Source organism: Toxorhynchites rutilus, chromosome 3 (genome assembly GCF_029784135.1).
Source record: "Toxorhynchites rutilus septentrionalis strain SRP chromosome 3, ASM2978413v1, whole genome shotgun sequence".
In the NCBI taxonomy this organism is placed as follows: domain Eukaryota; kingdom Metazoa; phylum Arthropoda; class Insecta; order Diptera; family Culicidae; genus Toxorhynchites; species Toxorhynchites rutilus.
This window is the reverse complement of record NC_073746.1, coordinates 192,330,395-192,344,068: the sequence shown is the minus strand read 5'-3', so window position 1 is coordinate 192,344,068 and position 13,674 is coordinate 192,330,395. Positions and strand designations below refer to the sequence as shown.

Here is a 13,674-nt window from a genome sequence, read left to right as displayed (position 1 = left end):
TGTTGTGAGTTGTGTTTCGTAAGGGGTAAGTCCTACGGTAGCTTAGTGCTGCACGTGGTGGCTTCCCCATTTTTTCATTAAGTCGTTTTGCGCCTGGTAGTATGCAATTGTGCATGTGTGTGAAATTATTCCATGTCAAGGAATACAAAGTGTCATGTGTTGGAAAAGTCCCCCACACAGCACAGCACACAACAGTTGTGTGTGCAGTCTTGCCCTCGTGATGCGCATGCGATGGGTGAGTGCGTCGTGTGATGTGTTGTGAGTCTCGTTCGAGAGAAGTCCTACGGCAGCTTAGTGCTGCACGTGGTGGCTTCTCTCTTTTTTCATTAAGTCACTTCGCGCCTGGTAGTATGCAATTGTGCGTGTATGTGAAATTATTCCATGTCCCGGAATGCAAGGTGTCAAGTGTGGGAAAAGTCCCCCACACAACACTGCATCACACAGTCTGCGCGAGCTAACTACCCGCAGTACGCAGGTTGTATAGCAATGTCTCATCAGCATCGGCGCGGCACAGTAGTGCGTACAATGGGTGAGTGGAGGTTTGTTGTGTTGTGTGTCGTAAGAGAGAAATCCCATTGTGGCAGCTTAGTGCTGCCCGCGCGTGGTGACTTCTCTCTGTTTTCATTAAGTCGCTTTGCGTCTGGTAGTATCCAACCGTGCATGCGTGCGTGTGTGTGCGTGCGTGCGTATGTGTGCGTGTGTCAGTTTATTCATTTGTCAACTCATCAACGGGCTTTAAGGGCCCCTATGATGTACTTAAAAGTATATAAAAAACTAAATCTGAGTTCAAAGTGTGTGTGTTGCACGATGAAATTATTCCAAGTCCTGGAATAAAAAGCGTCAAGTGAAAGTTCCCCCACACAGCACAGTACACAACAGTTGTGTGTAAAGTCTTACCCTCGTCTTGCCCAGTTGCTCCGTGTGAGCATATGAACGACACAGTGGATGCGAAGCGGAAGATAGTGTACAACATTATACCAGGCATTTAGGGAATGCTCCCGTGGCCGAGTGGTTAGCGTCCCAGACTGTCATGCCGGGGTCGATTCCCGTTCTGGCTGGGGTTTTTTCGTCAAACTGTGGAAAGTTCTACTGGAACAATAGTGCCATCCAGGTACTTAGGGGACGATTGGCCATGGAGGGTAAGAACTTTTGAAACGTACCAATAGGTTCTATAATTTTGATACAGTAACTCTAACTAGCGGAACGACCTTGCTTATTTATTTATTTTCGAAGACTTCTAATTAATTGCCTATCATTTTCTCGCATTTGAATAAACAGAAGCGAGCAGTTTGGACGGAAGTATTTCTATTGAACAATTATTATTATTAATTCTAATTGTACTATTTATTTATATGAATACATCACTTAATGATTTCACCAGGCTAGCTGCAGATATTTACCTGACAAATAAGGCGAAAAAACGATCTGTTCCCGATAACATCGCCAGCTAGTAATCAGAATCGCCCAAAACAAGCATTTTCTTGAAATCAGCCGTGTATTCCATTTCGAATATCACCTTCCTAGTTTCAAATACTTGAAATCGGAAAACAAAAATACAAATGCTTGCAATATAGTCTCATAGTTGTGGATTTCTATTGTTTTTCAAAAGGATAGTATATACTTCCATTGAAGGTTAATTTACTGCAACACAAAATGCTACCAAGAACTGCTTGAAATTTTGAGTTAAAACAACTATTCCGTATATCTTTTTAAAGGTATAAATTTGATTTGGAATATTTTTTGAAAGAGAACAAGGAAACCGTAGGCGATGTTATTGCGATTTTTAGTTATTTACCTTCAACTCGCATGTGCATTGGACAGAACATGAAAAGCCTGGGCGCAGTAAATTTTGGATAAAAACATTTAGCTGTGGATTTTGAAATACTCTTGTTACAGCTGAAATGCTGGAATGATCATGTAACCTTCCTTTACTGGTGTCAATAATGGAAGCGAGGAAGCTCTAAAAAATGTCAAAACTAGAGGTGGGTTATATCTGTGATATAATGGCAAGGTGGATGTAGGACTTCCGTTGGCTTAGTAATCATTTGTTTGAGGTTGCATCTAAAGCAATTCTCAATGATTAATTGAATGGATATTTCAAGAATTTGCTGAACGGGTTTTTTGTAAGTGTGTGAGTGGATGAGCATAGGTGTTGAATTATAATTGATACAGGGATATACATAAATTTCGATTGGTGGTCCTGAAAAGGATCGATAAGTGGCTTCGTAGAAGCAACTAAAGATGTTCGATACATAGTTAGTTTTTGTTCTCGTGACAACAATACACGAGATATGTGTCCTTATTGTCCGTATGTATCTTCTATACATTTACTGCTGCTACAGACAGCTTTATACTTGTTCAACCACCACCGTTTTATATATTTGTCAACGTATTAAATGAACAACCTTTACGTGAAATGCAGTACACAAACTATCTGCACCTAATGGTATGAAAACTAAAGATGTACGAAATCCATGTGAGAGTTTCCGCACCAATCTACTTAAAGCTTTCGTGAAAATGCAAGATTGGCACTGTTGCTTTTATCAAACAATACGATTTCTTTGATATGGTGGAATATTCTCTATATCAAACATTATGTATTAGAGGCGAATGAACTGAAAAGTTTAAACCCTCTTAAAGCCAAAAAGAAGAAGAAGAAGAAACATTATGTATTCAACGCTATCTTATCTATACCCAATAGCACCATTTGTACGCAATCTATATCGAGATACCATCGATAGTTCATTTTACACTAGAGGCTTCGATCAGATCGGCAGTAGAATAGAAACGCTTTTGGTAGGGAGAGAGAACATAGAGACCATTCTACACCCGTTTCACAACCATAACTATATGGATTTCCCATATATAGATTCCCATATACCATATACAGATTTGATCAGATTTGTGTGATTTCAATAGCTTTTTTTTTTAATGTGTCGAAGCAATTTTTAAGCTATTCGAACAATTTTTCGGGCCAGTAAGTAGTAAGCATATGACTCTCAGACATTATATCTTTCGAATAAATACCTTACCACTTCGATGAGTCGGAAAAGAATTATTAACACTCAAAACAATGCACCTCCAACTTAACGATCTCGTTTTCAAAACTTTGAACTTACACTCCAGTACATAGATGAAATACTACGTCAATATGTTACAAAAAAAAAACAATATGTAAGTGCAAAACATTATTGAGAAAAACCTACTAGTTTTGAATTTTATTTGAAAATTTGGAAAATCATTGTTGCATATTCATTATATGCAGCGGTCAGTCAACGTGTAAAGTAAAAAGTGCTGAATCACGATTACAAAAGATTTACATCTACAGAAACCCTCGCTAGGACGCTTTTAATTTGATTTTTGAACAATATTCACTCGAGTCATAAATATATCAGTGTTATACATTGACAAAAATTTAAACGAAATTAATGTTGTGTAAGCTAAATTTTCATGTAGATAAACTTATTCCAGCTTGATTAATCTATAAAAAATCCATCGTTGGAGAGGTTTAAATGGCCATAGCTATCTCCAATCAGCAAATTACATCAAGCGGAAGAAACAATCTAGCGTTGAATTAAGTATAATCCAATTTTGAACATAATTTAACAATGGTTACAAATATCTCAAAATACAAATTTTTTAGGTTCGCATTGGAGTCGAATTGGGGCAATAGACCCCTGTACTTGGCCGCAAGGGATTGAGTTTCGCGAATTTGAGGACAATGGTTCCACCTCACGGCATTTTTGCAAACCAGCGCCAATATCCGACCCGGGAGTATGAACGTCGACGTAATAACTCCGCCATCGTCAATCAGTACTCACGGGGACATCACCGTTCCTGTTATCAGTCGTGCTAACTTGACCGTATATTACCAGAACGTTCGTGGATTAAGGACAGAAACAAACGCACTCCTCCATTCTCTGCTTTCTTGTGACTTCGACGTTGTGGTATTCACTGAAACATGGATTTACAGGGACATCTCGAATGCTGAGCTCGTGAAAAATTACTCCATCTACCGTTGTGACCGGAATTCTCGCACTAGTACACTTCGACGTGGTGGTGGTGTTCTGACTGCGAAAATCTCGAGCAAGTTACTGTGCAACTCATTCTTCCAGACGAAACGTTTTTCCTGTGTTGCATATGTATCCGTCCTTGCAGTCATCTCGATAGCTATACAAAACACGCCGATACCGTCCTACAGTTACTCAAAATGGCCAGCCCTCGAGACGCAACATTCGTAAAAAAAGATCATCCGATTCCGGAGCTTATACGGAACTATAACTTTGTACGGTGCGACTTTGTTGCTATTAACTCGAGAGCGGCATTGGATTGGGAATGGTTACTTAATCTTCCTACCGTGTACGATGCATTATCCGTGTTCTACGACTATATTTATGAGATTATCCATCATTTGGTACTGGTAATGACTCGAAAGCCTTCTATGAACTTCCGACAACCATGGTGGAATCCACAATTGCGTAACCTGCGAAACCGTCTGCGTAAGGCCCGAAAACGTTACTTTTGCTCTAGGACTGCAGAAAGAAAATATGATGTACAGCTCGCAGAAGTCGAGTACAGTAGTCTGCATGAATTTCGCATTGATCGGCTTCAGACTGGCCTTAGAGAAAATCCATCAGATTTCTGGTCGTTTGTGAATGCTCGCAAAAAACACCTGGTAAACGTATCTTATGGCAGCCAAAACTCCATCACCAGTGATAATTTTGCGAATCCCTTTGCTGAATTCTTCCGTAGTGTTATCGAGCATGCTGAGGTTTCTCCGTCGCAGCTGTATGTTGATCAACTACCATACTATAATAACTGTCGTTTCTGAAATTTCGAAGCTGAAACTTCGGAACATTTACTATGTCAATGCATGTACCACTAATTCAGCGAAGACTGCGGATTCTTGGAAAGGGCATTTGTTATATCTTCGGGATTTTAGAGGTAGAAGAGACAACGACCGATACGATTTATAACTTTTATTCACATTACAAAATAATTAAACGGACTAAACACAGATTGTCATATACCGACAAAAAGAGGTATCCTTTACGATAGTATAAAGTCTACAAAAAAAACTGAACGGCAGTGTTGCCAGAAAAAGTAATAAGTTCGAATGTAAAAAATTACATACACAACATTTCTTCCCTCCACTCTAAATGTTTTCTACGGGGTGTACTTCACGGGAGGGCGGCGACGTCTTGTCGAACCACGTAAGGTAAAGGGAGACGAATCAGCCTCTTGATGAACCGGGCCGACGATTGGTGTGTGGAATTCTGGAGAAGATGGTTCGGCTAGAACACTTCTTGAATTTCTCAGAATTGCAGGAATGGATGGTTCCATCGAACCTGTAATATCATCGTCGAAGAACACAACCGTTGCTCGTGGTGGCGTGTCTTGCTGGCCAATCTCCTTTGATCCTGGTTCTTCATCCATCAGTCGACCGTTAACATCGAGCCTCGAACGAATTTGATCGATGTGATGCTTGTACCGTTTCCCAGCATAGACGATTTCATAGTGCAGATCACCTACTCGTTCCCCGATTACACCAGGAATCCATTTGTCCATTCCGGAGTTTCCAGGCAGAAAGTAAACCGATTGACCCACACAGAATTGCCGGAAAGTACGCTCGAAATTGGTTTGTTGTTTTATCGTGACTCTCTGGTGAACGCTGTCTGGCTTCAGAAGATCCATTCGTGTGTGGAGGGTTCGACCAAGAAACAACATGGCAGGCGATTGTGGTTGCGTATGGAGCCAAACGATACTGCTGCAGGAAGTTATTTAGGTTCGATTGCAACGTAGATGCAGTTATTCTCATGGCCTTGAGCGCATCCTTCGTCGTCTGAACATATCGTTCGGCCTGACCATTTGTTGCCGGATGGTACGGGGTCGACAGCTTATGAAACTTCACTGCGCTTTTTTGTAAAAACAGTTTGAACTCGCCGGCCGTAAATTGAGGACCATTATCAGACACAACTGTGATTGGTGCTCCGTATCGGGAAAACAGCTCGTCCATAATTCCAATCGTTGCTTCTGCAGTGGTAGAGGTGGTTATCTTGACCTCCAACCACTTACTGTAGGCGTCGCATACAATCAGCAGCATTGAGTCTGCCACCGGACCAGCGTAGTCGATATGAATCCTTTCCCATGCGCCTCTGGGATATTGCCAATGGTGTTCGCTGAACTTCGGAGGAGCGTGTGCTTGTCGGGCACACTCGAAGCAAGATTTCACTGTTCTTTCTATATCCACATCGATACCCGGCCAGTAAACAAAAGAACGAGCGATTCCTTTCCTTTTAAGCATACCTATGTGTGCGACGTGAAGATCGTTTAACACTGTCGAACGTAGAACAGACGGTACAACTACTCGGTGCTCAAATAACAGACAGTTAGCAGCAAGTGTGTACTTCGACTCTGGTGATTTGTAGCCAGATCGGGCTAGATCAGTGCCGGCTTCCAACAGCTGTACGATCTTTCCAAGGCTAGGATCCTTGCGCGTTTCACGAGCGATGTGTTCGGCGCGAATTGGTAGTTCTTCGATCTGATGAATAGAAAAAACATCAAGTTCATCTTCGCCAATATCTCTTTCTCACAGCAAAACATTTTGTCAACCTCGCAACTTGATACTACACCCAAACTAGCGTTGGCAGAAAGCATGTCATCTTTGGCAGAAAAGATGCCATTTCCTGGTCATGAGATTCAAATGCGCAAATAATGAGCTATTTTAAAAGCTTAAAAATGGTTTGTATGTATGCGAGCAGACGTCAATGGGGATCGAACCAAGGACGGCTGGAATGCGAAGTTACTTAACACGACCACGCTATCCATATAGCTGCCAGCGCTATTATAAAGGAGCGTGATAATATTACACCTCATCATAAAATGAAGTTGGAAGGTGTTTTCTAAGCCGATAAAGAAGAACATGAACGAGAATATATCTTTCTCTGTCTGGACCGTGTATTTAGCAAACTATACGAAAAACTTTCATTTCAATGTGTCTCCTGTTTCGCTCCCTCATATTGGCTCTAGCATATATATTATACAAATTATATACATGTATTGAGGAGTAGAATATTTTATGTTATCTTTCAGCTCATTTATTGTAATAAATCGGGATGCCAGAAAATGTGCTAAAAATTAACTTTGGGTGTAGTAGAGGTAATCGAAAGCGTTGTAATATGTGTCTTTTTCCAAAAACAGCTGTAGCTCATCTGCACTGGTCAGGCGGGGTGCATTTCGAATGGCTTCGATGTGTTGGTCCGATTTGTGCAAACCGTTTATGTCGATTTTGTGACCCAGACACTCAAGGACTGGGATGCCGAACACACATTTAGATCGCTTCAAGCGTAAACCGTGGTGCCTCATTCAGTCGAAAGCGCGTGAGTACGATGCATGGCAGGTTCCTCCGATTGTACCTGTGAGGTGGATTGATCATAGAAATTCCGCTTTGGTGCTCTGCAGACTTTAGAGATGGAGTTGTCTTCCCATAGTTGAAGCACGTCGCACACTGGAATTTACACTTGTTGCGTGGATGGTTATCGCCACACCCACCACACACACTCTGGTCGAATGCTGTTTTTTCGTTGTAATTCGGTTTGTGTGACATTTGTTGATACGACGAGGACGAGCTACTAGGATGTACTCTACGTGTATTTGGCTGTTCGTAGCCAAGTTTGTTGGTTGTTGTGTCAACATTGGTCCTGCTATCTGCACTTCCTTGGTTGTGTTGTATTGTGTGCTAGCAAAAAGCAGCGCCTTGTTTGAACCGTAGAACGAAACTGGAAATCGACTCGCTATTTTGCTGTACGATTTCCCGGAATTTGATGCTTTCTACGTACTTATCCTAAGCTTGGTCGAAGTGGTCGACTAACGACTTCCGGAGCTCATCATACGGGACATCTGCCGGATTATTTGGACCCACCAGGAACTTGACGGCATTGTTCAGTTCCGCACCCATATGCACTCGAGCATAATGAGCGTATTGTGCTTCGGGGATATTACTCAATTGAAGAGCCCACTCAAAGCGATTGAAGTAGTCCGCTACAGAAGTGGTGTCCGAGGATCGATGGAGTTTTGGCGGTTGGCGCAGTCGTGGTTTGGGCGGGACTCGGGGGCGCCAGATGCGCAAAGGAGGATTTCCAGGCATCCGCTAGCATCTGCGTCAGAGATTGCATTAGCTCTGGGTCCGTCATTGTATTTTTCACTGAATCGAAACGTACGCATCTTACTTTCGACCGAAAAACTTGCCTCTAAAACCCACTTCTGACACCAAAATGTTATATCTTCGGGATTTTAGAGGTAGAAGAGACAACGACGGATACGATTTATAATTTTTATTCGGATTACAAAATAATTAAACGGACTAAACTCAGGTTGTCATATACCGACAAAAGATGGTATTCTTTGCGATAGTATAAAGTCTACTAAAAAACTTAACGGCGTTGCCAGAAAAAGTAATAAGTTCGAATGTAAATCATTACATACACAACAGCAGATTTGGTCTTCTGAACCAAAAAAGGTAAGGAACTTCATAAAGGAAGTCATACCTTCGTGGGGGGATATGCAAAGTCCTGGTGCGACTATCACTTATTCCCTGAGTGATGGAACGAACTGACACTGCATACATGGCATTTTCCCGGATGTTTGGAAGCTTGCATCAATCACACCAATCTTCAAGGCTGGTAATATGCACAATGTGGAAAATTATCGGCCCATTCCGATCTTGAGCGGTTTGGCCAAGGTGCTAGAAAGACTTTTGCATAACAAGTTGTATTCAGCTGTTCGGTCAATGATATCGGATTCTCATCACGGATTCATGAAAAAGCGCTCGACAACCTCTAACTTGATGACCTTCACCAGTACAGTTATCCGCAGCATTGAGAAGCGTCAGCAAGTAGACATCTCGAAGGCTTTCGATAAAGTACCTCACAATCTCGCCGTTACAAAACTACATTGACTAACTAGTACAGTTATCCGCAGCATTGAGAAGCGTCAGCAAGTAGACATCTCGAAGGCTTTCGATAAAGTACCTCACAATCTCGCCGTTACAAAACTGAATCGCCTTGGTCGGTCTGCCTCCGTGGATTGTTCGCTGGCTATACTCTTACTTGTCATACAGGAAGGCCTTCGTTAAGGTTCATGATGCAAAATCTGATATCTTCGAAATACCATCAGGTGTTCCGCAAGGCAGTCACTTGGGACCTTCAATCTTCGTTCTATTTATCAACGATGTTAGTGACACTTAAGCTCCTGTGAGTTGCTATACGCTGATGACCTTAAGTTATACCGTATGATCAACTCGATACTAGATTGCTGTGCATTTCAAGCTGATGAAGTTCGGTTAATAACGTGGTGTCAGTTGAACGGCATGCAAATAAACACAGCCAAATGCAAGGTCATCACTTCCATCCGTGGTCAGTCGCAGATCAGATTCGAATACTCGTTGGATCATTTGACGCTTGCAAGAGTTGATTCTATAAACGATCTTGGACTGATGTTGGACAGCAAACTACGATTCAACGAACATATATCCATGTCGATCGCGAAAGCCAATGCCATGTCTGGATTTATACGCCGCAACACCGCGCAATTCGATGACATTTATGCGCTCAAAACATTGTATTGTTCGTTGGTTCGTAGTGTTTTAGAATATGGAGTACAAATTTGGGCTCCATATCATGCTGTCCACGTTTCACGCCTCCACACGAACAGAAATGTGCGCTCATCGGACTACAAACGCCATCGAGTCGACGAGACTGTTTACAGAGACTCTTCGTTTTTGACGTCATTCGTCATTATACTGACTGCAGTAGTCTGCTACAGGACATCAATTTCCATGCTCCAGCCCGCCAGCTTCGCAATATTCACTTTTTATGGATACGAAGACACCGTACTGACTATGGCTACAATAGCCCACTCGACAGATGCTGCAGACTATTCAATGACGTGTGTAGCTATTTTGATTTTGACGTTAAAAGAGTACTTTTTAAGAATATTGTTAAGTGTCTGTAACCAATCTAATTTATTTGACTTTGTGTGTCTTCACTCATAAAAGATACAGTTGATGCAAGAACTCAAACCTGATGAGCATATTCCACCTTTGTATCTCCAAAAAGTGACAGTTAAGTGTGAGCTGTTAATAAGTGTCATTATTTTGTATCCCTTATCGTTCAAGGATCATACAGACGCGGGAGTTACGATGAATAACCAGTGAAACAGCGCGGTGTTCGACAGCTTCTTTCCAGAAACAGATGAAATAAACAATATTTGTTTATACCAAAGCTTTGCTGTCATTATTACTTTCTCTGTAATTTCATTCGAAACACATGTTGAATTGGAGCAAAATTTATAGTTCTTGGACATGTCTAGAATGAAATCACAGCGGGGAGGTTATTTAGTTTATATTATTTTGTTACTATTTTTCTTTACATATACATAGAACATATAACTTGATTTTTCTATCAACACTTGTAGAGCGCCAATTATTCGTCAGTGGATGATCCGCAGTGCTGATTCAACAAACGCGAATACATAAAAGTGGAAAAAATTAAAGTCATATAAGCTGGACGATATGCGGTTTCATGATTGGTTTTATAGAAGGCAAACATGAAATCAATTTACTGTTTACCGTTTGTATACGTCGCCATTACTTTACTGTAAATGCATTGTAGTTGAAATCCAAAGCTGATCCCGAAATCATGTAAGATCAAATACTTAAACCCACACCATAATATCAAATACTGAATATATATGAAGCCAATACCAAATCTGTTTATATAAAACTAGAGTTATATGAGTATGGAAAAAGATTTTCCAGAGAAAGTAATTAAATTGAAATTACAAAATTAATATATATATATTTTTTCAAAATGTTATTTTGATGCACTTTCCAGAGTATATTATTTTGGGAATGAATTAGACCCCGGGCTATGATCCGCGATTCAATATTGTGCCGTCAATTAAGCTGTCATTACCAATCTAATCAGTGAAGTCAAGACGAGTCTATAGTTTATGGTGCGATCGTTTGGTCACTAAGTGAGTAAGGGGAGGTATATAAAATATATAAAAACAGTACAGAAGGAATCTTTATTCGAAGATAAACGTTTTGCGTATAGGAAAGACGAAACGTTTGCACATAAAATGTCGTTTTGAATAGAATTCACAAACCTGCTAAATCGTAGTGTGTTTTTTGTACAAAAAATACTATATTTTTAACATTACTGCAGATTGGTTTTGACATATTGGCCCACCTGGTAGTATATTTCTTAGACTCTTGATTCACACCAGCTTGAGACTTTGATAGTACTCACGGGTGATGTTAGAATGTCGAAATGAACCTTGAAGGTGGACGTACATTGTTTGACCAGGGACCAAATTAGTTACTAATTGATTTAATCAAATTAACTCTTTTTGACAGATGAAGTTTTGTTGAAACTTTGTACAAACGCTATTTTGCTTATCACCTTCCAATTATCAACAGTAGAAACATGGAAAAAAAATGGCTGGAATATTTAACATATATATTTGCTTGTCGTGTTTTGACGGTTCCCGGAATAAATCGCCACAGAAAACGACTGCAACAGAAACCACCGCTTATAAAATGTGTAGTAGGCTATAAATATTGTGGCGCGGTATTGTATTTCAAAACAAGAATTAACCGGGCAAACGTATCGCCCCAGGCAAACGTAACGCCCCGGGCAGACGTATACCGTCCGACGCTCGCTAGAGCTCGGTCGGACATTGCTAAAGGATCGTATCCTATGTTTCAAACTAACCGGGCAATCAGTGGATCCCAGGTTTGCGTGCGAGACACCGCCGCTTCCGACGGCGGGTCGGCGGTGGACTCGGATTGCGTCATCTTGGCGGCATGGGCCGCCTCGATTCCTTATCCTCGCCAAATGGGGACTTCGTCCCCATTACATTGTCCTCAGAATAAATTTCGAAAAACGAGAACAAGAGAATAAATTTATAATAGAAATGTGAGGCACATGATGTTTTTCCCGCGCCAAATATTTCTAGCCTACTACACTTTTTCTAAGCGGTTGTTTCTGTTGCAGTTGTTTACTGTGGCGATTTATTCCGGTCACCGTTTTGACACATATTTGAATAGTATCCTCATTACACGTTGGTCAAATTTTATCTTTAAAAAAGTGTCAAATATTCAACTTCGATTAAACAGATCACATCTAAATCAGACAAGAATTGTTTGCGTTATTTTTTTCAAAGAAAAATAAGCCAATTTCCGATAGGCTGTTGGCCAACAAAAAATGATTATATGTTAATAACGTTTTTGATAGCAATTTGCGCGTCTCGGAACAAAATCTATGTTAATTTTTCATAGCATTGTTCTGATGTACATCTCATTACCTTCATTAGGAGAACTACTCGTAGAAATAAAGAAGAAAGAAGAAACATACAACCGATTAAAGTTTATTAAACTAATAAATATTTCGTCAAACAGCAAATTTTGGAAAATGGCTTCTATCAATTTTTCTCGATGTATCGTGAATCACATAGGAGAGTAATCATCATCTTTTAATAAATTGATCATCATTTTTAAATTTTGAACTGTAGATCAGCAAAGAAACGCCAAACAGATAAATAAATTAAATTTGTCATTGATATATTCAAAATGGAACAAAAACAATACTGACGGTTAGAAAATATATTTCCTGTATTTTTGAATTTATAATGATTGTGGATGAACGCAGTTTTTACCTTATATCGGATATTAAATGATTTTTTCTTATGTTTATATCTTATGCATGTGTCTGACTATTATAGACACCAAATATTAAAGTTGTCTTTACCTATTATCAAAACAAAAATGCAGAAACAGTACAATCAACATAAAATAACTAGTTATGACGGTCTAAACATTTCAAAACACTATTGTTTTTGCTATGCGCATTTTGAATAAGTGCGGGATTATTACTGAAAAATCCAAACATTTTACATGCTGAATTTATACTTAAACATGTATTTACGTTTGGTTGAAGTTATTGCATCAAAATAGACTTTAGATCAAATGAAATTACTCTTTATGAGTATCCAAGCTATGACTAAAGTAGCAGAGAAGGTTTTCAACATCCAAAATTAAGAAACACAATCTTACTATACACATAGTAAGTGATAAGAACACGCACACACACATATAAATAGCATCAACAAAGTTTCACTCAACGTAAAGAAATGTGTAAATGTTCTACCTAGCAAAGGAATCGCATCAGATACTTGAGGTAATGTCTCCGCCACTAAGTTCAGGAATACAGTGAGTGATAGTAGAATGGTCACGCCTGAAAGATTAGAAAATGTATGGTTATTTAAAACTAACTTTCAATATTTTGAGTGATCCAATTTGATAACATATATTTTGTAATTTCACTTAACAATCTTAACCTGTTCAAAGAAGCCGCATGCCATAATGAAACCAGTCAATATCGAAGATTGATATACATACCAAATGAAAATCTGGAGTTGAGTGAGATGAGTATATATAATTTAGAATTTTGCATTCCACGAATACGAAATTTAAAATTATCAAGAGACACGTGAAAATCGTTCACAAATCTGTTACATAACTTATTTTAAAAGATATCGAATCACGTCACTAGGTTCTGTAGAACCGATGAAACCGCTTTAATTTTATTTTCATTGCGTTATGTGCATGAGCAA

The 13,674-nt window shown here is 39.8% G+C and overlaps 1 protein-coding gene across 5 annotated transcripts in view; it reads right to left on the bottom strand.

Annotated features, from left to right (window-relative positions):
* Positions 1–13,674, bottom strand: part of LOC129778432 (neuronal acetylcholine receptor subunit alpha-7) — a 117,861-nt gene that overhangs the window by 52,288 nt on the left and 51,899 nt on the right. For 3 of the 5 annotated variants that reach the window (XM_055785324.1, XM_055785321.1, XM_055785320.1), the window contains one exon: positions 13,209–13,295. The exons of the other annotated variants lie outside the window; for them this stretch is intronic. In XM_055785324.1, coding sequence (XP_055641299.1) covers positions 13,209–13,295 — 87 coding nt within the window. The remainder of the gene's footprint in view (positions 1–13,208; positions 13,296–13,674) is intronic. 5 annotated transcript variants of the gene reach the window in all.